The sequence below is a fragment of the Carassius auratus genome, chromosome 30, assembly GCF_003368295.1.
Source record: "Carassius auratus strain Wakin chromosome 30, ASM336829v1, whole genome shotgun sequence".
Taxonomy (NCBI): Eukaryota; Metazoa; Chordata; class Actinopteri; order Cypriniformes; family Cyprinidae; genus Carassius; species Carassius auratus.
The window spans coordinates 7,881,940-7,904,296 of record NC_039272.1 but is presented as its reverse complement, the minus strand read 5'-3'; the positions used below and the strand labels follow the sequence as shown (position 1 = coordinate 7,904,296).

Sequence of the window (22,357 nt, the reverse complement as noted above, 5' to 3'; positions counted from 1 at the left end):
CACAACAAACATATTTCACTTTTCCACTTATGAACAATAAATATTGTATACAAAATAAATAAATATTTTAATAAATAACACAAGGTGGAAAGTACAGGGGAATGACAACAAAAAGGGGATGTAAAATTGATCTCATTCTGACCTCTGATTTGCTGATTATCAGCGGAGGAGGGAAGTGGGGTGTTCGGGGAATTTTGGTCTTCCAGAATAGCTGACAAACCTTTTTTTTGTTTCAGTTAAATTGTCCAATATAAACAAAATAATATGCTGTTTGTTAAGTGCCTACCCTTCAAATATAGCCATATACATTCAGGTATAATAATTGTATTATCTAAAAAATACTTAATGGTTCAATAACACTGTTTGACAATCTCATGATAACCCACACTAGCTGCCTGCTTATATACTCGACCTCTGAAACTTATCAAATACATTGCAAATACTCGAAATACTTAAATATAAAATACAGAAATGCAGTTAAAAGTGCGGCAAGTATGAGTTCAGTTACTTGTAAACATACAGTAAATACAAAAATCGTAATAAATTATTTTCATAAATAAAATAATAAAAAAACAAGGTAAACAGAAACTGACATGAGAATGTTTATGGATATGAATGTTAGTGCATTCAATTATGTCTTTTCTTGGTTTTGTTTTATAATTTTTTCTGTGTAATATTTGTGCAATACTTGGTTTTTTTCTCTTTTTTCTGGCTTTGTTGATTTACTTGCATGTTTGTCAGTATTTGGCTTGGAGCACAGCATAATCTCGCGCCAATCTTCTCAAGTAGCGTTCCAGATCTCTCAGTATCACATACCCTTTCAGATGCTGAATCCAGCGGGACGTCTCTGCTGTTGTTGTCTGCTGGGTGTCCACTGATCTTCCCGTAAAAATAAAGCCTTCTGAGGCCAGGGTGGGCTGTGGGAGGCTGAGAGAGGTCCTCTCCATCACTGTAGTAGATTGTGTAGAGGAGTGTGCAGAGCTGCGATGATTATCTGTCCCTGTTGGGGTCTGGAGTACAGTGGGCCTCTCTGTGGAATGATGCATGCTGGGAAGCGGACCGGAAGATGAAGTTGCGTGCAGGGGATGGAGAAGTGGGGTTTTTGTAGATTCAGTGGTACTCAGACTGTTCAACTGCAGATAGAGAGTGACCGTTAGTAATCTGTATGAATCAGCATAATTTCACCTGTAAAAAGCTGAATTTTCTTGGTAACACTTTACTACTTAGAGCTTAGATCTGCTCTTCAAAGCGTGACTGTAACCCTGGCTTTAGAATATAACATAATTGTAGCAATATTGTAATAATATTATTATAACAGCAACATTCCAATGAAATACTGTTATTTAGAAGTCTAAAAGAATTAGAATAAAGAAGTGAAATTTATTTACTCTTTATTTACTAAGAAAATTATCACATAGAGACCACAAGATTGATCAGACAGATATGACTAAGACAGATATGACTAAAACACTAGGCTACATGCCAGTCTTTATTGTTATTCTTAGATATAAATATATCACAACCAGTTTCTATACACCCTAAAAAATCCCCTTGGGATTTTTGAAGATATTCTGGCAAGAGCCCCCTCGTTTTGCAACTAAAAGGGGTCATGATGAGTTGATCATGGGAGTTGTTGTGACATTGTGTCTATGAAATCACCAAATTAGCTATTGATGACTGGGAAGTGATTACGCATCTAACAAGTGTGCACTTGTACCTGAGAGCTGACTTGTTTCATTAGGTCTCGCAGATCTATTTGCAGACTAACAAATTTTTGGCGCAAGCTGGACTGGGGCTTCCCTCTTTTGCCTCTTCTTTCCTTCATCGCATCCCTCTCTCTCTCCAGCTGCTGACGCTGAATTTCCAGGTGAGTCCAGAAACTTTGGAGGTTGTTAGAGGCCAAACGCAAACGCTCTGTGTCCTGAATCACCAAACACATACTGTTAAAATATATCCCCGTGCAGTAAAATAACGGACTAATCACAGGATAAAGAAATGATGCGCACCTGCATGTTTAGCCAGGTCTGATAACTGACAGTCACTGCAGGAAGTGAACTCAGCTTCATATCTCTGTATTCGAAGAGCTCGTCACCAAACAGCTGTTGTTTCTGTCAAAACAAAACCGCACGGTGTATATATTTAGATAAAAAGTGGAAAAATGTGACAATAGATGTCGTTTTGTCGTTAATATGTTTCGGCATTTTTATTCAAATAGCATTTAGTTTTCTTACATAGCGGGACAGCAGTTGTTGGACGCGCGCCCGAACAGTGCGTGTGAGGCGCAATGAATTGGAGAAGGACAGCGACTTCCTGTGGCCAATAGGAGAAGAGGAGTTTGTGGACACCATACAAATGAGGATGAAGATAAGGGTGCATAGAGGAGACGGACACCACCGAAACATCTGGGAGAATGGAAAATGAAACTGTTAAATCATTTAAAATAGTAGTGGTACATTCTATATTATGCAGATACAATGATGTATAGCTAATAAGATGCACGGTTTATCAGTTTTATTCGCGAACGTTTTTATCGAACAAAACTCACGACAGAGATCAACTAGTAGATTTTCAGTAGTACTTTTCACATAACAATACCGTTAAGGCACTTAAAATCCGATTCGTTGGCTAAACAATAGACCGTACAAATTTGGAATATTATTATTAGGCTACATAATAATAACAAACATAGCGTATATATAGTTAGTTATGTTGTAAATGAGAGGTAGTAAGAAAGTTCAAATAATATCGTCTCTTACCTCTGTTTGATAATTAGGTCTGATTGCTCAGTCGACAGCAGTGATTTGAGATGATAATGCACTTGAGATATCACCTTATATTCGCTTCTTCTTCTTCTTCTTCTTCTTCTTATTGTTTCGGTTTCGCTCTCGCTCTTTTGGGAATGCCAGTGTTTGTTCTCCTTTTTTAACTCGCAATTCCAAGAAGTAGGCTATATAGTCTTTAAGATTGTAATATAATTTGATATTTTCATGTATAGGCTGTATAGTTCTAACTTTTTATTTCTTTATACACACACACACACACACACACACACACACATATATATATATATATATATATATATATATATATATATATATATGTGTGTGTGTGTGTGTGTGTGTGTGTGTGTGTGTGTGTGTTCAGAGATAACGTCTACTTCTATACGAAAGAAATTTACCTAGCTAAACAAATAAAAATAGAGACACTACAAAAATTACTAAATAAAAAAGTGATTGCTGTATAAAAGATCAAGGACACATCAAAATCTTAAAAGAGACTAAATATATTCTAAATTAGGATGTATGGATGAAATTGATCGAATGTGAACAAGCCAATAAAATGCAAGCCTCATTTCAAAACATCAGTTTAAAGATATTCAATATTACTTCTGTATATTTAAAAACAAACAGTACCCTCTCAGAATAGAACTGTATACCTCATAGTATATCAGGGAGTGCTTTCAAGCATGTAGCAGATTTTTTTTTTTTTTTTTTTGGTCAACGTTAAAATAAAGTATACGTAAATGATACAAGTATAATAAAGTTGCATTACATTGTACAACCGATGAAGACATGGAAACTCACACGACAGTCCCTATGGGGAAGCCCTCCCACGCTTCCTTGCCTGATCTAGTCTCTGTCTCTCTCTGACGTTGTCTTACTCAACAGCTGATTTCTACAAGAAAATGAAATTTCTGTTTTGCCCCATGACCAGCTGTGCTGTAAATTCACAAAAAGTACCTTTTTAAATAAGGAGACCACAATATCTGTAATCTAAACATCTGTATTAATAACACAGACAAACCATGGTTTCACTTGCTCTAGAACTAATGCATTGCACCCTTATCCTGTCCATTTATTTGCATTTAGCATATCTTTTATATGTTAAATAATGCCTAAATGTATGCTAATATGTTAGTTCAGAACATCCCATAGATACACGGTCAAATTGGGAATTTGGAACAGCATTTTTTAACTGTTCATGAAACCATTCCTGCACAATTTCTGCAGTGTGATAGGGTGCATTATTGTGTGTGTAGAGGCCACTGCCATCAGAGAACACCTTTCCCGTGAATGGATGGAGGTGGTAGATAGGTGGTAAGTGTCAAAGTAATATCCACATGAATGCAAGAACCTATGTAGCACAGCAGAATGCCCATGACCCAGGCACAAGTTCAATGCTTGTTTTATAGTTGGTATTAATCACTGCATACCAGGAACGGGAAGACTCTATGTTTTGGAGATTCTTCTACTCTTCTTCTACTTCTACTGTCGTAGAGAGCCCTTTTCCGAGTCACTCAGGTCTTTTTGCATGCCCATTTTTCTTGCTTCCAACACATGCAAATTCAAGAGGGGTTGCTGCATAATATATTCCATCCCCTGACAGGTGCCATTGTAACAATTTCAGACAGGAACCACTTTGGCAAGTTTACTTGAGTTTATTGAACACAATTTATCTTTGGCGGTATGGTTCCTTATGGGGGTTCTTGCTCCCAGAATAATTGAACATACAAGAGCTTTAACATTAAACCCCCGGAACCATGAATTTAGAAATACATAATAATTAAGACTTTAATAAAGTCTTTAAAGCAAACGGCGATAATCATGTAGATGTGGCAGTGGTACGTCTATCCTGTAGCCTGGTTATGAAGATGGGTGTCTCTCCGCAAAGAGGTCCATGCCAGCTAAGATTTTTGGAAGCCTTAGTGATCTGAAACAAACAAGACAACAGCCAGAAGGTGCCCAGTAATGTGCTCATGCATATAATGGGGAGGGAGGGAGGGTTGCGAGTCTTTGAGCATACTTACCGAGCAGTAGTGGCGCGTATATATATGTCCCGTGTCTAATAGGAGAGATGTGGTGATTGGAGCGATTTGACAGCTGACCGCATCAGCTGTTCACAGCCTTGCCTCCGTGGCCTGACTGAACTGACTCTGCGCTCGATATAATCCATGATATTCAAGTCACCTGTCTGTGGTTTTCATGTTGTGGGTGATCTATAGCTGAACAAACTAGAATTTTCTTCTTTAACGTTTTTCTGCAGTTCCTAATGCTTGTCTTTTTATTATTATTATTATAAAAAATTTTTTTTACAGTTATTCAAAATATTTATGACTTGCAAGTCAAAAACAGCAGGTAGACATGATAGATGGAATTCAGTCCTAGCATGTGGCTTTGAGCAACAACTAAAATATATTTAACATTAAAAAACAACAGTTTTCAAAAGAAATCCTCTGGATTGTTCTTGTACATTCCCAGTGTTTGTTGAATTTACTTTCTTTCAGTCTGTCTAACCTGGGATATCCGAATACTACAAAACATTTTTTTTTTTCGCTGTCTCTTCTTTTTGAGGGAATATCCATTCTAATGACACTGGCGATCTCATGTGCTGTGAAGACATGAAGTTTAGACATGCATCACAGTGTCACTGGATTTTGAGGTAATCATATGACCATTGTTTAACAGAAGATGCAATACATTCAGACCACAACTACTATGTAAGTTGACATGTATAGTTTACAGTGAGCAAAAATGGTGAGGTTTATTTGGTGATGCAAAACCGCAGTTGCACCACATGAGCATCTCACTTCATGTTTTTCATGCCAGAAGTTTTGAGTTGAGCAACACTTCCTATTCTCTGTTGCTCTCTCTCTCTCTCTCTCTCTCTCCGTCACTCTTTTCTCTCACTCTCTCTCAAGTGATGTTAATCGTCAGAGATAAAAATATCTTATTTAGGAACATACATACGTATGTTCACATAATTATAGAGTAGAGCCAAAGTATGTTACCTATTTAATTTAAAATACAATTAAATATATTATATACATTATATAATCAGCATAAACAAAAAATGGATACTTCAAATTGAAAATATAGATTATTTTTAAGAACGTCTTACTATTTGCTTTGTCTCCCTTTCATATTATTCCTCTAGAGCTGCATGCCCTCATGAAAAAAGAAGGGTAGTTGCAGGTAATATAATATTAATTAAATAAAAGGTCCCTTAAATGTACATTAATAGCGTCCACTTTTAAAAAATTGCATTTTGTAATAATGTAAAAACAGACTTTTCATATTAGAGTATTTCACAAGGCTTTAAAAAGTAGTTATTTTGATAGTACTTGATTATAAATTGAATTGTGTTATTCGATATTACATTGAAATTAAATATTATGTGCACAAAATCTTTCTGAAATTCTGAAATTACATAAAAATATCTCTCTTTAGTTAACTAACTGCATTTGATAGTTTGCTCTCTACATTCATTTAATTGTAAATAACATGTAAGTGTCGGAAATTATTACATTCAATTCAGATGCAATGGTAATTTTTGTATACAACTTGATGATCATGTAATCCTGCATTATTTTAGATGATTCAAATACTATTTTGAGTATTTGAAAAGCAGTTCACATGATCAATGTTGCAAAAAAAAAATCCAGATTTGCTACATTTTGTGTTCCAGATTTGTATATGGTTTCAGACTTTTGGAACCCAATGCATAGAAGTAGTGGGTGATTTTCTTAGTTTGGCCATATGCATGTGCATCAAGGAAGTAACAAACCCCGTCATGACTCTTCCTGGTAATCCCTTGAGTGATCCTATGTGTCAACTGGAGGGAGAAAAAACGAGAAGTAGGGTGAAAACCACATGGTGGAGGCGGAGCAGTGGTCTATAGTTTGTCATTTCTTGTTGTTTCGCGGTGACCCGTAGGAGGGGGTAATTCGCAACTGACAGACACCCACACAGATTTCACTGGGGGTCACAATGTCCTTGGAGGTTTGTATATGAATCAAATGATTTTGTATACATGAATACATCATGATGTAACATACCATATATATTTACACATAATATATTTTATATGTATATGTATTTTAATGCAGGCAAACCCTTGCATTTGCATAGCATGCTACAATGTAAACAAAATGTGTCATAAATACTCATAAATACACTTTTGATATTAACTTCCCTCCTGATATTGTTCCAGTAGTTCTTCCTCTTTTCTATTTTTCCAGCAGTGTCTCTATTTCCGGTTGCTGTGATTCTCAGTCGTGACTCATCCAATACTGTATATTAATTTTCCTTATGACACACCAGTTTTGTTACATTTCTCAGCTAAAACTGATCACACTTCTCTCTCTCTCTCTCTCTAAGGTTTTTCTCCCCTTTTTTCTTTCTCAACTTCCCTTTTCCTTATCCTCAGATGTTTAAACAGCATTTTTTGTTGAGTTTGGGTTATTATCATAACATATGCACATAACATTATGTCTGATTTTATATCTGTTATCACAATTTCTCCTTATCGGAACATGAACTAAAAAGACACAGGGATAAGAGAGTCAGACAAACTCTGTTATCAGTGCAGATCCTAGACTTCTGTGGGCTGGGGTATGAGTAGTCTTGCGTAGCCAGACCTTCAGGCTTCAGGCTTCAGGCTGAAGGTATGGAATTCATGGCAGCTTTCATTAGCCAAGGCCCACCCATGAGGCCGTTTGACCAACATATCCAACAACCAATCACAGTTCGTTTCGTTCATCGTCACGCTTCGAGGCGTGGAAATGTCGCCACAATAACAGACTGGTGTGTAAAACTCTTTTAAAGATTCTATGCCACGAGCTTTTGAAAATCCAGCGTTTAGTTGATCCTGATAAGCTCTGTTCGTCACAGTTGTAAACATGACGGCTTTATAATTTTTTGAGGGGGTTTGGTGCCATGGTATCTTTGTTTCCAGACGAAACGTTAAAGAACGCGACACAAACGCGTCAAATCCCGTTGAATTCAACCTGTCTGATAAGTTTCCACTTTTGTGTCCCATATCAGAATCAGCTTTTTCCGCCAAAGGAATTTGTTGTGTTTTTTAAGAAGCTCTTGGTAAAGACATGCATACATATATAAATATATACATACATATCTGACATTAGAACAGAAACATTTAAATAAGGCTTAACAATAATTAATAATGTGTATGAATCTGGAACAGAAGATTTATGGACAGATTTGATTTGCTTGAGGGGTTGAGAGGGGTCTTTCAGGATCTTAGCTGCCCGTTTCTTCACTTTTGAGATGGAGAAGTCCCGAAGATTGGGCAGGTGGACACCAATGATCATTTCTGCTGTCCTAACAGTCCGCTCCTGTCTTCTTATATCTGATTTGCTGGCTGACCCAAACCAGACAGTTATAGAGGAGCAAAGAACCCACTCAATAAGAGTAAAACTGGGTCATATGCGGCTGTGGCAGGTTGAACGTTTTCAGCTGATAAAGGAAGTACAACCTCTGCTGAGCCTTTTTCACAATGGAGTCACTGTGATCATCCTACTTCAGGTCCTGAGAGATGGTGGTTCCCAGGAACCTGAATGACTCCACTGCAGGAACAGTGCTGTTCATGATGGTGAGTGGGGGGAGAGCAGGGGCTATCTCCTGAAGTCTACTATCATCTCTTTAGTTTTGAGCGTGTTCAGCTCCAGGTTGTTGTGACTGCACCAGACAACCAGCTGCTCAACCTATTGTCCGTAAGCAGACTCATCACTGTCCTAAATGAGGCCGATAACTGTAGTGTCTTCAGTAGTTTGACAGAGGGGTCTTTAGAGGTGCAGTCATTTGTGTAGAGAGAGAATAGCAGTGAGGAGAGAACTGTTCACTGTTGATGCGGGTTGTTTTTCATGTCCTTGGGTTAAAGCGACCCCGGTAACATGCAATATAACCCCTGTAGTGCGAATTTTATCAGGGGAACCCTTCCAAAAACGTGTATTTTACCCCCTGTAACACGATTTTTAATGGGGAGCCCCTCTAGAAATGTGATTGGGATAGTTTTGAGTAGCAATTGGGTGGGTTTTGTTGTGAAAACCTGGCAACCCTGCAGTGTCTGTAACGCAGCTCTGTACAATTTCAACTAATTTATAAGACTGTATGACAATCACATTACATGATTTGATTGATTTTTACACAGAATGGACGACAGTATTAAAATAAATTATCATTCACGATTTCATAACCACTGGCCAATTTCAAGAACGAAACTAAAATTAAATCATCTTTGAGAGTAAGAAGGCCCTAGGTAGTTTTGGGGGCGCTACGCAGCTTGCGTATTTCGCATATAGAGAGGAGAGAGAGAGAGAGAGAGAGAGAGAGAGAGCAAATAACAATACTTGATCCTGCATTCTTGATCCAATGCTGGAATCATAAAGGTACACCACAAATTGAACTCAAGCTTTTTTTTGTAAATTATTTTGGGATGGTTATGCATGGGCCAACAGATCCTTTGCTAGACCTTTAATATGAATTCAGTTTACATAAAAATATCCAGATGCATATAGTTGTATTAGAAATGAAATGTAGCAGTTTGAACAATTTCTTCACCAAATGTGCCTCAAATGCCCCACAAAGGACAAATTGTGTGCAGTTCTTAAGCAATATGATCATTTTAAAACATTGTCCTGAATCTATGAATAAATTGATGATATAATAATGAATATTGAATGAATAATAAATTGATATATGGAAAACTGAAAATAGTAAATCTGTCTGAATCTGTCATTTAGATTTGCATTTAAAATTCTTTGGTTTATTGTTCCCTTTTACCTAGAAAACAAGACTGACATCAAGCAGGGAAAGCAAATAAACTAAGTTTCCCCACTTACAAGCATCCCGCATTGACTCCAGAACAGAGCCCATGAAGGTGACCGCAGTTCAACATCTGGGCTCTGATAGTCTGTACACGCATCAGCCGCACCACATATTATTTATTCATCTTAAATTTATAATGAAAAGATTCTTTTGCTAAGGCTTTATATTTGTAAGAAAGCCAGTTTAAGAAACACTTCTGCTTCACAAAATGTACAGTTAGAAATATTTTGTACCAAACATCAGCACAGTTATTGGAAAAGAGTGATTATAAATTGAAGAAAGATTGGAAATTGAAAGATTCAGATTTCGCATCATGCATCAGCTGAAAACACAAAGCTTTTCTTTAAAACTGATCTCATTTTCCATAACCGGATCTTTACCATCTAAAGGTAAACGTCAGAACCAATTCCTGACAATCCCTGGCATAAAACAGCAATAGTGAAAGTGGCCTACAAATGTTTAGGGGGATTTCTTGCGTCCTCTTTACAAGAAAACAGAATCAATTAATTATAGTCAAAATTCTTATAAGTTGTTAGGTATGCAGTTGAGTTTGTGCATGTCTCAGGTGTAAAGATTTGACGAGAGCTATATTTAAATTTGATGTTTATGTTCATTTTGTTTGATTGCCAGTGGTACAAAAATAGGTGAAATCACATAAGTAACAAAACAACTGACCAGAATGTTCTCTTCAAATTCACATTTATTTAGATTTGACAACTAGAAAAGAAACCTTATAATTTAAATAATGAAGAGCTTAATTTCTTTACTTCTGCCATTATTTTACTCGTGTACATGTTCTGTGGTTTGAAAGGTGGTTGGGGTCAACTCTTGAAATGTAAAAATGAGATGAAAACGCTTCTAAGTATTGCACACAGAAAGTACCAGATGGGTTTTTGTTTTCACACCTGTGTAACTGATTTTTGTTTTTGTTTTGTTTTGTTTTTTCCTTGATTGAGAAGTTCATTCAGGGCATCCTCAGTGCATTCCTCACCTTACATGAACTAAAATCATGTGAAGCGACACCAACTGTCTCTGAACTTATGGTCCACCAGTATGGAGCCAGCACCGCTGAGTGCTGATCAGAGGCCGGACGGGGGGGATTGTTTGTATAAATTCAAGATTTTTGACCTTGTTTTTCTTGTGAATAGTCATTTGTGCCAATTCTGGCCAGCTTTCTCATTTGCACTTACAAGAGAAGGTGATTTCGAAACATCTTTTGTTTTTTTCCACTGCTGGATGTCCAGGAGATTGAAGGGAGGGGGCATTTTTATGGGGTGCAGGGGTTATATAAAAAGCGCACTCTCTGATGTGGATGTGTCTGGACCTTAAGAAAGTTAAGAAGGCAATGATGCATACAGTCAAGCTGCTCTGTGTGGTTTTCTCGTGCCTCTGTGCTGTCGCCTGGGCTTCGTCTCATCGCCAACCATGCCGTAAGTGCTTTTTTGTCTTTGCGGTTAAAGATGAATCAGTTTCTATAATATTACGGATTTTAACATTACTGGATTTTTTTTTTTTAATCTGAACATTCTCCGAAGCTGTAGCTGATGTAAACAAATTTTACTTTTAATATTTCTTTTAGATGCACCACCACTGACCAGTGGAACAATGAAAGTGGTGAGTATAGAAAGATGTTTAATATTTATAGCTTGCAGTTAGTGTACAGTTTGGCTCTGTAATGAGAGAACCTTTAAAATAAGAGCCTTTAAAAATGCTTGGTCATACAATTACATGCAAGCGAGTCTTCCTTTTCTCACCATTTATGAAACACTATAATTCAGAGATTGTAGAAGTCTTTCTAAATAATACAAACACTCATTTTAAGGCATCTACAGTGGTCATATTCCCTTTGACGCCATTTTGCATTGCATCATTGCCAAAAACCTATTGTAGAGTTAAATAAACAGTATTTTTGTTGAACATTTATACTGTTCTCTTTTGTTTTACATGCAAAATGCATATTCAGGTTTCAACAGGGGGTCATGACCTTGAATCTGGAGAGTTCAGTTATGACTCCAAAGCGAATAAATTTCGTTTTGTGGAGGACACTACTCACGCGAACAAAACTTCTCATATGGATGTTCTCATACATTTTGAAGAGGTAGGTTTAATCAGCAAATCTGACACTCTCTATTCCTCTTCCTCTTTCAGCTTGTGATTCAAAGGTTTTTGTTTTTGTAGCTCTTTTCAGCAATACATATTTTAAGCTCTTTATCTCCACACAGGGTGTACTTTATGAAATAGACAGTAAAAACGAGAGTTGCAAGAAGGAGACTCTGCAGTTCCGTAAGCACCTGATGGAGATTCCACCCGATGCCACTCACGAGTCGGAGATTTACATGGGCAGCCCCTCCATCACAGAGCAGGGACTCAGAGTTCGCGTGTGGAATGGAAAGTTCCCTGAACTTCATGGTCAATACCTTTTTTTTTACTTTTTGGTTATATTATTGTTTTTAATAATCATGATTTTTAATATTTGACTGTTTCAGAATATCATGTTTATTTTTTTGGTGGCTTCCAATTTCGTTTTCAGCTCACTACTCTATGTCAACCACTTCCTGTGGCTGTTTGCCAGTCTCTGGCTCCTACCATGGTGAGAAGAAGGACCTTCACTTCAGGTACAGCACAGATTAAATGAATGTTTCTCTGAAAAATGTTATTGTATCCTGCAGTTTTACAAATCAGTCATTAAACTGAGCTATTTTCTGCTTCAGTTTCTTCGGTGTTGAAACAGAAGTTGATGACCTGCAAGTCTTTGTGCCCCCGGCTTACTGTGAGGGGGTGGCATTTGAGGAAGCACCAGACGAGCACTCCTTCTTCGACCTGTTCCACGATTAAAAAAAAAACATATGATATACAAACTGCCAAAGATGGCGACATACACTAATAAAAAGAGCATTTAAATAAAATACATTTCCTGTATCCATGTTTCTTTCTTCAGAAAAAGTCTGCAGTTTCTTTCTTCATTTTATTCACTTTAGTCAATAAAGCTGAGCTTTCACTGAAATCCATTTTTGAGGTCTGTTTGAAAAACAAGATAATCACAAATCAATGTGGACAACAGAGGCCTTCAAAAAAAATCAACAATTCCACAGTAAGACTTAAAGATCGTTGAATGTAAAGAAGGAAAAAATAACTAACAGTTCTTATTTCCAGGAAAAGTTAACTAAATTAATCTATCAAAAAGAGTTTTATGTGCAGTGTAACATTCATATATCCATATAACCACGTTATTGAACAGTTAGTTCACGCTACTAAAATGATAAACACAGGACCACTGAATAAATGCTAAATGCACAAGGATGAATGGCAAAGAACTGCGTTTTTTTACTGTTTAGTGCTGCAGTAGCTTTTGTTCACGTGTTTGTTTCAATAAGAAATAGTGATGATCCCGAAAATTGGATGGCAGGGTCAGTGTCACCTACAGAAAGAGAGTTGTGGGAAGCCACACCACGGTCTGGTGAAAGCTGCATGGAGTCTCCGTGTGACGTATCTTCACTGTCTGAGGTTCACAACCAGCACCTCTATCTCTCTGCAAAGTCAGGAAAAATTACCAATAACAGATACAGACAATCTATTCAAAATGACTTCAACATTGCTTTTATTTTTATTTATTTTTTTACTTTTAAATAAATGCATAGTCAAATGGACTTTTTCCATGCAGTTTTTTATTCAAATAACAAGAACAATGAGGTATATCATGATTTAATCATTTCACATGGCTTTGCACCATTTACATGAAGTGGCAAAACATTATGCTTGCATAAAAATTAAATAGTTGTGCCATGCATTTGCCATTTAGCCTACTCAACATCTCCCAAATAAATATCATGTACACATTTAAATAGATTAATACAAAATTACAGTAGTAAGTGTATGGGCTTAATCAAAACATTGTATTATTATTATTTTAGTTTACCACTAGCCTAGTAGTTATCCCTCTTACTTTATTGCTGTCTTTATTTAATAACAAATTTGTTTATCAAAGGTCTGTTTTCTTTGTCTTATGAAATCACACTTTTATCAGACTTCACACTTGAATTTTTGTCTCATTGAAACACACTATGTAGGTCAGTGTGTAACGAGCTTTTTAAAAACGTACAGAAGATTTGATCTTTTTATTTGGACAACTGAATCAATCTCAATAAGGTTTCTACAGTTCCCTCTGGTGTTGTTGTTATTGGATGGTGAATCCTGCACGAGACCCTGCCCACCGGAACTAGCGGTGCACTTGACACTATACTGTAGCTACATTTAATCTCAACAATGGCAATAGCACGCGTTGCTACCGAATATGTGTTTTCTGATTTTTTATTGAAAGAGCAGAGTGACTCTAAGTATAAAGGCCTGCGTCTAGAACTGGCAACAGACAAACTGGTCACTTTTATCGCGGTTGGGCTTCCTTTGTTACTCATCTCACTCGCCTTTGCTCAAGAAGTCTCTGTGGGTCAGTAGTATTTAATTTGAAACGTGATAGAGACGAAGAGGCTTAAACCTGTGGAGATAAAAGTTTCAAACTGATAATCACGAAGCGCATCTCTCGGTTATAGCCTATTGCAACTTAATGTCTTTTTTTATGTTGTACATAGACTGATGCCAAACGCTAATCGGTTTGTGTGTAAATCCAGAATGGGCGCGTCACTGCTGAAGATGCTTCAGAAGCGATGTGCGCGTTCACAAAACATAATAACACGCAGCAGCAATGTAAAAGCATGCGAACTGTTAACATCGTAAGGATAAAATACACTTATATATATTTAGACCATTGTAGCTATCTTTAGTTTATTTTTATTTCAGCCGGTGTAGTTGAGGGCGTGTTCTCTGTTTCGGTGGAAAGGAGTCGGTGGCAGAAATGACACACTTCTTGATTTCAATCACAACTAAACCAGACTGTTACTCTAAGCAATGATCTGTCTTCCTCTGAAAAAAGAGTTGTTCTACAAAAACAGGAAAAGAGCATAATCCCAACAAACACAGAACGTTCTGATATGGTTTCCAGTTTGTTATTTATTTGGGAACAAAATAAGAATGTTCTGTGAACCAAAAATTGTTAGCTGTTAGCTGTTTTAATTTGTTTTATCTGTAGGTTGTTGGTTAAAAGTTGCAACATTATCCATATAATATGGTTGTCTTCATGGTTAGGCTCTATCGTTATACGTTTTTAATAAAATAAATGCAAAAAATAATGACTATTTATAATAAAATTATTACTGTTATTATAATATTAAAATCAGTAACACTCTGAGTTGTTAAAGTTCACTCACACATATATACTGTCATTTAATCACTCTCGTGTCATTCCAAAACTGACTTTAATTTATCTGCAGAATGTAAAAGAAGATAGGGCCTATATTGAGAAATGTCTCAGTGTTTTTTCTTCTCCATATGGAACTCAGTGGGCTCCAATATTGTTTGGTTACCAATATTCTACAACATATCTTCTTTTGTGCTACTTTTGTCAATAATCCACAGACATTTAGGTACATTAGTAGTCTGTCAAGTATGAAGCAAGCAATTCTCCTTGGTCTTCCCACTTGTTCCTCTAGTTTTATGATAATGAATTTAAGATGAGTGTTTGAAAGTCATTTATAAATGGACATAATTATAATAAAGCACACCGACATAATACACAGGAATCTCTTTTGCTCATAAAAACATGCAAAAAGCACCTTGTATTTCTGTCTTAAGTAGCATAGTTGAGCATTTTTTGGATGAGATTAATCTCATTTCTACACATAGCTCTTGTTATAACTTAAGCTATAAGTAAAATGACAAGTTCTTGTGTAATTTCCTCTCTCTTAGGTACTCAGATCACATGTTTTCCACCCACTAACTTCACATTGAGACAGGCTGCATATGTGGACTCCTTCTGCTGGGCTGCAGTAGAGCATCACCCTTCAGAAAATGGAGCTGATAGCGCCCCCCTTCATCTACACAAGGTAATGAACAACAGTGATGTATCCAAAGAGGCTCTTTGTTGCTTTGTTTTTGTCTTATTCTCTGTCTCTTTACCTGCAGTTCTTTCCGTATATCCTTCTGCTGGTTGCAACCCTCATGTATATTCCTGCTCTCTTCTGGCGCTTCACGGCTGCCCCTTCCCTATCTTCTGACCTCAGTTTTATCATGGAGGAACTTGACCGTTGCTACAACCGTGCCATCCGCCTCACCAAGAGCCTCTCAACCAAACATGACAAAGACATTGCAGAAGACCCACACAGGTGTAGTGAACTGAACATCTTCAAAACTCTAGCTGCGATGGCAAACTTAAGTTTTTAATTGTGAGATAAACAAAGGGTTGAATTCCTGCAGAATATTAAACACTCCAAAAAGTCAGTTTACTTTAAGATCAACTCAGGTCCAGACTGAGACTCAGTAAATCTGCATCAGTAAAAAAAATGTTGAGGTTTAAAAAGAAGTGTTGTATGTTCACCAAGGCTGCATTCATTTGATCATAAATAATGTGAAAACAGGAATATTAAACATTACAACTGTAATGGAGATAATGTTTTTCTATTTTACTGTATTTTTAAATGTAATTTATTTCTGAATTTTCAGCAGCTGTTACTCCAGTCTTCAGTGACACACGATCTTTCATAAATCAATCTAATATTCTTTTATGTGTGGAAAGTTCAAAAGAACAGCATTTATTTATTCATTTGAAATACAAATATTTTGTAACTTTATACATTCTCATACTGTCACTTCAATGCATCAATTGAATGCATCCATGCTGAATAAAATGTTCAAATAAAAAAAATATTAAAATCATTTTCCTATATGAATGCTTGTGAACAACAGACTTCTTTGCTATTTAAGCTTCCTTTCTATTTCATTTCCTTCCTCATTCATAACCCAAATATTTAAATATCTTTAATATTTTGATTCTGCTGATCTTAACCTTAATCTTAAACCCCTCTATTCTCTCTCTCGCTCTTTCTCTCTATCTCTCTCTCTCTCTCTCTCAGTGGTCTTGAAATGACTGAAGCTTGTTTTAAGTACCCTCTTGTAGAGCAGTACTTAAAGACAAAGCGTTCATCTTGGGCTTTGGCTGCAAAATATCTGCTTTGTCGGATCTTAACATTCCTCACTTTACTGCTGGCCTGCTTTTATCTGACCTACTACATCTTTTGGGTGTCACCCAGTGATCAGTTCTCCTGTAACCTGCGCAGAGGTCTGTGCTAGATAATATGTTTCAGTAAATGTGATACACTTCAAAAATGAATATTAAGATGTGAGAGTGTGCATCTAATAATTTTCTGATGTTTCTTTTTGCTGAATTGTGTTTGTCTCCAGGTATATTAGTAAATGAGAGTGTGGTGCCAGATGCAGTTCAGTGTAAGCTGGTGGCGGTGGGTGTTTTCCACCTGCTAAGTTGCATGAATCTGGTGGTGTATTTACTGCTAGTACCGGCTGTGGTTTACGCTGCCTTCCAACCTGCTTGTCAGCACCAGCGCGCTCAGTTCCTCCGTCCATACCACCTGCTGCCTGCTTTCGGTCACGTGCTGGATTTGCAGCCTACCACTCGCCGTTATGATGACCTCAGCATCTACCTGCTGTTCTTGGAGGAAAACCTGAGTGAGCTTAAGAGCTACAAATGTTTGCAGGTTTGTAAACATCGAAAACATTTCAACGTTTGAATTCTTTATATCTGATTTATCTTTTTGTCAAGGGTGTTAACTTCTTTATACATTGTTATATCTGGTAAAAATATATATAATATACTGTATATAAAAATATGCTCTAATATCTCAATCCCAGAACTGAATGCTGGTGTCAGTGAATGAAGACTAATACATTTGTTTGTGATGTGTGTAAACAGGTGTTGGAGCTGCTGTCAGAGGGAGGGGAAGCTGCATTTGACACCATGTGTCTCCTCAGGACTCTAGGACAAGTGAGGACTGACATGGTGGACAGAAAACAAGCCCAAACTGGAAATGGAAATGCAGAGAAAGAAATCTCTGAAATGAAGGGTAAGTATAACATCAGTAAAGTGATAACAAGACACACAATAATAACTTGCATTTGCTTCACATTTAATTGGCCTTTTTTTGTATGGTTTCCTGCTGATATTGAAAAAGAAATCTATAATCCAATGATATACAGCTTTGAGATCAAATGGCTTTCATGTTTCTTATATGTGACCCTGGACCACGAAACCAGTCTTAAGTGTCAGGTTTTTTTAAATTGAGGTTTATACATCATCTGAAAGCCTAATAAATAATCTTTCCAGTGATGTATGGTTTTTTAGGATCGGACAATATTTTGCAGAGATACAACTATTTGAATATCTGGAATCCGAGGTTGTAAAAAAAATACTGAGAAAATCACCTTTGAAGTTATCCAAATGTATTCTTAGCAAAGCATATTACTAATCGAAAAATTAAGTTTTGATATATTTACAGTGTACAAAATATCTTCATGGAACATGATCTTTACTTAATATCCTAATAACTTTTGGCGAAAAAGAAAAATAGTTAATTTTGACCCTTACAATGTATTTTTTGGTATTTATACCCCAGCGACTTAAGACTGGTTTTGTGTTCAAAAGTCACATACTGTATGTGAAGAGAATGAACACACTTATCAATGAAGTAAAATAAGCAAAGCACACAGGTAAAACATCTGTCTTGTTGTGCCAACTGTTGCTATATCAGTGTGTTTTATCTCTAGATGCCTCTTCTGTTCTGCTGAATGATGGAGGACAGACAGAAAAAAGCTGCGGCTGTGTGGAAGATGTAAGACACAGGGTGGTCTAAAATATAACAAAGTCAAATCAAATGACAAACAATGAGTTTACACATTTTAAATATGAAGGATATGTAAGATTATATAATGCTCGTATATAACTGATTATTTACTAATTTACTAACTGAAGAACTGATCTGCATGAGGTTTTTATGTCTTATATTAATAGAAATGGGATGAATGTTTTTATAACTTGATGAAGTTATTATTTGTGAGGTTGACTAATGTTAAGACCCTATCGTATGCATTATGAAAACAATGTTACAAGATATATTTTGGGGTGTCCTTTGTAGGTGCAGTTTTGTTGCAACAATGAGAGAGAAAGAAACTAAATGGGTAATTAAGATTACTAACAACTAACTTCTGGACATGTTGCTTCTTGGTAACAAACCATTTAAATAATTCCTCTTAACACAATTAATTTAAATAATAAAAAATGGCTGCAAGAGTATAATGTGACCAAGAAATCTTAAGAAGTCTTCTCTTCATAAACCACACAATGCTAATGTTTATATGCATCATCTTGCAAAATTGTGGTGCAGAGGCAACATCATAAAACAGTTCAGATAGAAGGGATGTATGCATGTAATTTTATGATGCATGCAAACCCAAGATTTGGCTGGGTAAGACTTAACCATTTCTAGATGTACTAATGCACTGCCTATGCAAAAAGCAATAATCAAACTCAAATAATCAATCAAATAACTCAATAATCATATCAAATGTATGATATGTATAAAATTATGTATATGTATAATAATTTGTATTTAATTTTTTAATATTTTTAGTTATATTAGTGTATTTATTTGATGTTTGTGTCAGAGATGTTGTAGTTCTAATTGTAATTTTTGGTTTTATGTGACGTCTTCTTACCTTAATTTCTAGATGATAAATTGCATGTCTTCAGAGGTTAGCTCTTCAAAAATGGTGCTTGTAATCCTAAAAAGTGACTTTCAGTCTTTCAGTGACTTCATTCACGGATGTAGAAAATACTTACTTGTAATGCAATAAAAATCACTTCATTTCCCCCTTACATCTGTATTTTTCTCTGTTATCATGGATTTATATACCTTCAGTACATAAAGTTCAGCAATAAAGTTTGTTCAGATATATTTCAGTAAACCAGCATCACATGCTCATTTAGTCCTAAATATCAAATATTGTTTTATGGCTAAGCTCCTGAAATTCATAATGAGGTGGCTTTAACAGTTACAGACTCAGGAAAAACAAAGAAGTGGAAATAAGGACCAAAAACAAAGAATCATTTAAAGGTTTAGTTCACCAAAAAATGAAAATTGTGTCATTAATGACACCCTCATGTCGTTCCAAACCCATAAGACCTCCGTTCATCTTTGGAACACATTAAATGGAACGGTTACATGTAAAGAACCACTAAATATTTATTTATTTATTTTTCTTGTAGCATAGAGTGTAGCTGTCATTGCTTGAAAATGTCACATAGAGGGTGTCACAAATATTACACTACTAGTGAGACATCTGATCCCATTATCTCGAGAATGAGACATCCTGCTATTTCACTCACAATCTTTACAAAGAAAAGTCACCAGCTGTCACCTTCTAGCAGATCCATGATCAGGTCGTTCTGTGGAAACTTCTACTCTCAACAATTATTAACAATTAACCAAAACCCACTTGAGCTCGTCAGTTCAGGCCACTAGACCTGCGTGAGCACCAGAATGTGTTTGTCTTTGGTGAGCGTAGTAGCACTCAGGAGTTAATGTGAATTAGTTGGGCAAACACAGCTAATGCGGGATGTGTAATTGGACAGTCACTTAAAAGTGTTAAAGTGTGTTTGCGCACAAGATTCGTTTTCCGCTGACAAAGACTGTAGAATCTGCCTAGACATGTATAAAAGTGAGAAGCACACACTGTTCGTCCCAAACCTTCTCTCGTCTACCATCTCTGCTGTTTCTTATCCTCCACTTCAAGAACAGGTATGTGACCGGCAGGATGCTAAATCAACAGATAGTTCTATTGTAACTGGTGCTGCATGTAAACATGTGTCTTTCTGTCAGCGTGACCATGGCAGTGTGGCTCCAGGCTGGTGCTCTGTTGTTCCTGTTGGCCGTCTCCAGTGTGAATGCTAATGCAGGGGCCACGCAGCACCTGTGTGGATCCCATCTGGTCGATGCCCTCTACCTGGTCTGTGGTCCTACAGGCTTCTTCTACAACCCCAAAAGAGAAGTTGTTGACCCTCTTCTGGGTAAGGAAAACTTTGTAGTAGAGAATCTTTGAAAAGTATGGAAAAATGAGGGATGCTAGGAAACTAATAATACTCTGGATACTGCAAAGAGATTCCACCAATACTGTAATTAATGTATTTAAAATTGTGTAGTGTACATAGTTCGTTTGACATTGCATGAAGAAGATAACACTGAAATAATAATATTTTTACCAGTTGTTCTAATATGCTAATTTGGTGCTCAAGTAAAATTTCTTATTATCAATGTTAGACTAAGTAGATATTTTTGTAAGAAAAAAAACACATTTGTTTTTTAAAAAATAGAAATGCCTTTACTGTCACTGTTGATAAAAAAAAAAAAAAAAAAAAAAAAAAAAACTTTCACACCGAACATTTGAATGGTAGTGTATATGTATAAAATATGTTAAATGTGTAAAACAACTTTTAAAAACACATTTATGGTATGTCATCAAGGTTAGAAATGATATTTTGGGGAAAATTCAAAAGGATTTAACCTCTGTAACAATGAATCTGATTGTCTTCATTTTATTCTTTATCCAACTGAACGGGGGAACTTCAAAGAATAGCAACAATTTTGCCCTTTATATAAAACTAGGCTAATGTCAGGATTTTCCCCATTGTTGTGTTTTCCCAGGTTTCCTTCCTCCAAAGTCTGCCCAGGAAACTGAGGTGGCCGACTTTGCATTTAAAGATCATGCCGAGCCGATGAGGAAGAGAGGCATTGTGGAGCAGTGCTGCCACAAACCCTGCAGTATATTTGAACTGCAGAATTACTGTAACCCTGCGCATGTCCCGTGACAACTGCCAATGACTTGAGCAACCACAGCTCTTGATTAGTTTTTCATAGAAAATAAAACAAATTAAAATGAATGCAAGAGTTTTTGTATCTCTACATTGCAACTTAAATAAGATATTTAAAAATTCAAAATGCGAAATCAATTCAGTTTTATTTGACAAGATAAGGATTAACAGGAATAATTCACATTAGTTCAGCCCCATCTGGGCTCTCCTGATTGAAATACAGACTGTGCTCAGATTCTGAGACTTTTGGTTCCATGACTAAAACTTGAAACCTCTATAGTGCTCTAATTCTAACATCATATCATCCAAGCCATGGGTTAGCCCATCATAACAGACATCATTTACTAATGAAAGACTTAAGGGTATAATAGCAAAATAGCTTGTTTAATTCTGAGGGCCAGAGAAATGGTAATAAAAACTATATTTTGGTTCAACATTGACTACAGACAAGGCAAAAAAAAAAAACAAAAAAAAACAATAGCTTTGTTACTGTACAGTAGTGGTACAGTAGCAAGATTGTGATCTTTTTTCAAAATATATATTAGAAGGCCTTTTTATTCCCTGAATGCAAGCTTTGTCAAATTAAAAAAAAAAAACTTTAAAAAAAAAAAAATGGACTGTGATCATTCTGAGGTTGAAGTTTTACTAATTCGGTATAACACTGTCAAACCAAAACATATATAAAAAAAGTATACTTACAACTTTTAATTTTATACACTTTATAACCTCATATGTTATTATTATAAATATGATAGAATAATAATAATAATAATCTGAGAAGTCTGTTTTCATGACCTCTTTTTGAATAGAACAGTAGGTTTGAAAATACAAAGTTGCATCATCTATGTAGACAGATCAATATAAATTGGAATATTCCACAATATTATTGGTTATGAACAAATAAACAGCCTTGGTGAGCAAAAAAGAATGTATGTCTTATCAACCCAAACATTTGAACTGTAGT

At 36.1% G+C, this 22,357-nt stretch overlaps 4 protein-coding genes across 4 annotated transcripts; 3 read left to right on the top strand and 1 right to left on the bottom strand.

Moving 5' to 3' along the window:
- Positions 1-306: 306 nt before the first annotated feature.
- LOC113049076 (uncharacterized) lies at positions 307-2,847 on the bottom strand. Its single transcript, XM_026211111.1, has 5 exons — positions 2,757-2,847; positions 2,232-2,402; positions 2,007-2,108; positions 1,718-1,921; positions 307-1,133 (listed from the first exon to the last, which is right to left on the bottom strand). The coding sequence occupies exons 2-5, from the start codon at positions 2,400-2,402 to the stop codon at positions 738-740; spliced, it is 873 nt and encodes a 290-aa protein (XP_026066896.1). The 5' UTR covers positions 2,757-2,847; the 3' UTR covers positions 307-737.
- An 8,070-nt stretch (positions 2,848-10,917) lies between these two features.
- Positions 10,918-12,536, top strand: LOC113049074 (ependymin-1-like). Its single transcript, XM_026211109.1, has 6 exons — positions 10,918-11,056; positions 11,206-11,240; positions 11,590-11,724; positions 11,849-12,035; positions 12,157-12,241; positions 12,338-12,536. The coding sequence occupies exons 1-6, from the start codon at positions 10,933-10,935 to the stop codon at positions 12,459-12,461; spliced, it is 690 nt and encodes a 229-aa protein (XP_026066894.1). The 5' UTR covers positions 10,918-10,932; the 3' UTR covers positions 12,462-12,536.
- Positions 12,537-13,803: 1,267 nt separating this feature from the next.
- On the top strand, positions 13,804-19,047 carry LOC113050009 (pannexin-1-like). The gene is made up of 7 exons (XM_026212730.1): positions 13,804-14,070; positions 15,426-15,562; positions 15,642-15,841; positions 16,589-16,794; positions 16,917-17,227; positions 17,443-17,593; positions 18,294-19,047. Exons 1-7 carry the CDS (start codon positions 13,890-13,892, stop codon positions 18,377-18,379), a joined length of 1,272 nt encoding a protein of 423 aa, XP_026068515.1. The 5' UTR covers positions 13,804-13,889; the 3' UTR covers positions 18,380-19,047.
- Positions 19,048-19,866: 819 nt separating this feature from the next.
- On the top strand, positions 19,867-22,319 carry LOC113049073 (insulin-like). The gene is made up of 3 exons (XM_026211107.1): positions 19,867-20,323; positions 20,405-20,592; positions 21,227-22,319. The coding sequence occupies exons 2-3, from the start codon at positions 20,412-20,414 to the stop codon at positions 21,388-21,390; spliced, it is 345 nt and encodes a 114-aa protein (XP_026066892.1). The 5' UTR covers positions 19,867-20,323; positions 20,405-20,411; the 3' UTR covers positions 21,391-22,319.
- The last annotated feature ends 38 nt before the right edge of the window (positions 22,320-22,357 follow it).

Excerpts from the sequence above, each read along its gene's own strand:
- LOC113049076 (XM_026211111.1), bottom strand. The coding sequence starts at position 2,402 with ATGTTTCGGTGGTGTCCGTCTCCTCTATGCACCCTTATCTTCATCCTC. Across the intron at positions 2,109-2,231 it reads AACAACTGCTGTCCCGCTAT|AAACAACAGCTGTTTGGTGA; the intron begins GTAAGAAAACTA and ends TTGTTTTGACAG. Across the intron at positions 1,134-1,717 it reads TGAAACAAGTCAGCTCTCAG|TTGAACAGTCTGAGTACCAC; the intron begins GTACAAGTGCAC and ends CTCTATCTGCAG.
- LOC113049074 (XM_026211109.1), top strand. The coding sequence starts at position 10,933 with ATGTGGATGTGTCTGGACCTTAAGAAAGTTAAGAAGGCAATGATGCAT. Across the intron at positions 11,241-11,589 it reads CCAGTGGAACAATGAAAGTG|GTTTCAACAGGGGGTCATGA; the intron begins GTGAGTATAGAA and ends ATGCATATTCAG. Across the intron at positions 12,242-12,337 it reads AAGAAGGACCTTCACTTCAG|TTTCTTCGGTGTTGAAACAG; the intron begins GTACAGCACAGA and ends TTTCTGCTTCAG.
- LOC113050009 (XM_026212730.1), top strand. The coding sequence starts at position 13,890 with ATGGCAATAGCACGCGTTGCTACCGAATATGTGTTTTCTGATTTTTTA. Across the intron at positions 14,071-15,425 it reads TGCTCAAGAAGTCTCTGTGG|GTACTCAGATCACATGTTTT; the intron begins GTCAGTAGTATT and ends CCTCTCTCTTAG. Across the intron at positions 15,563-15,641 it reads CCCCCCTTCATCTACACAAG|TTCTTTCCGTATATCCTTCT; the intron begins GTAATGAACAAC and ends CTTTACCTGCAG.
- LOC113049073 (XM_026211107.1), top strand. The coding sequence starts at position 20,412 with ATGGCAGTGTGGCTCCAGGCTGGTGCTCTGTTGTTCCTGTTGGCCGTC. Across the intron at positions 20,593-21,226 it reads AGTTGTTGACCCTCTTCTGG|GTTTCCTTCCTCCAAAGTCT; the intron begins GTAAGGAAAACT and ends GTGTTTTCCCAG.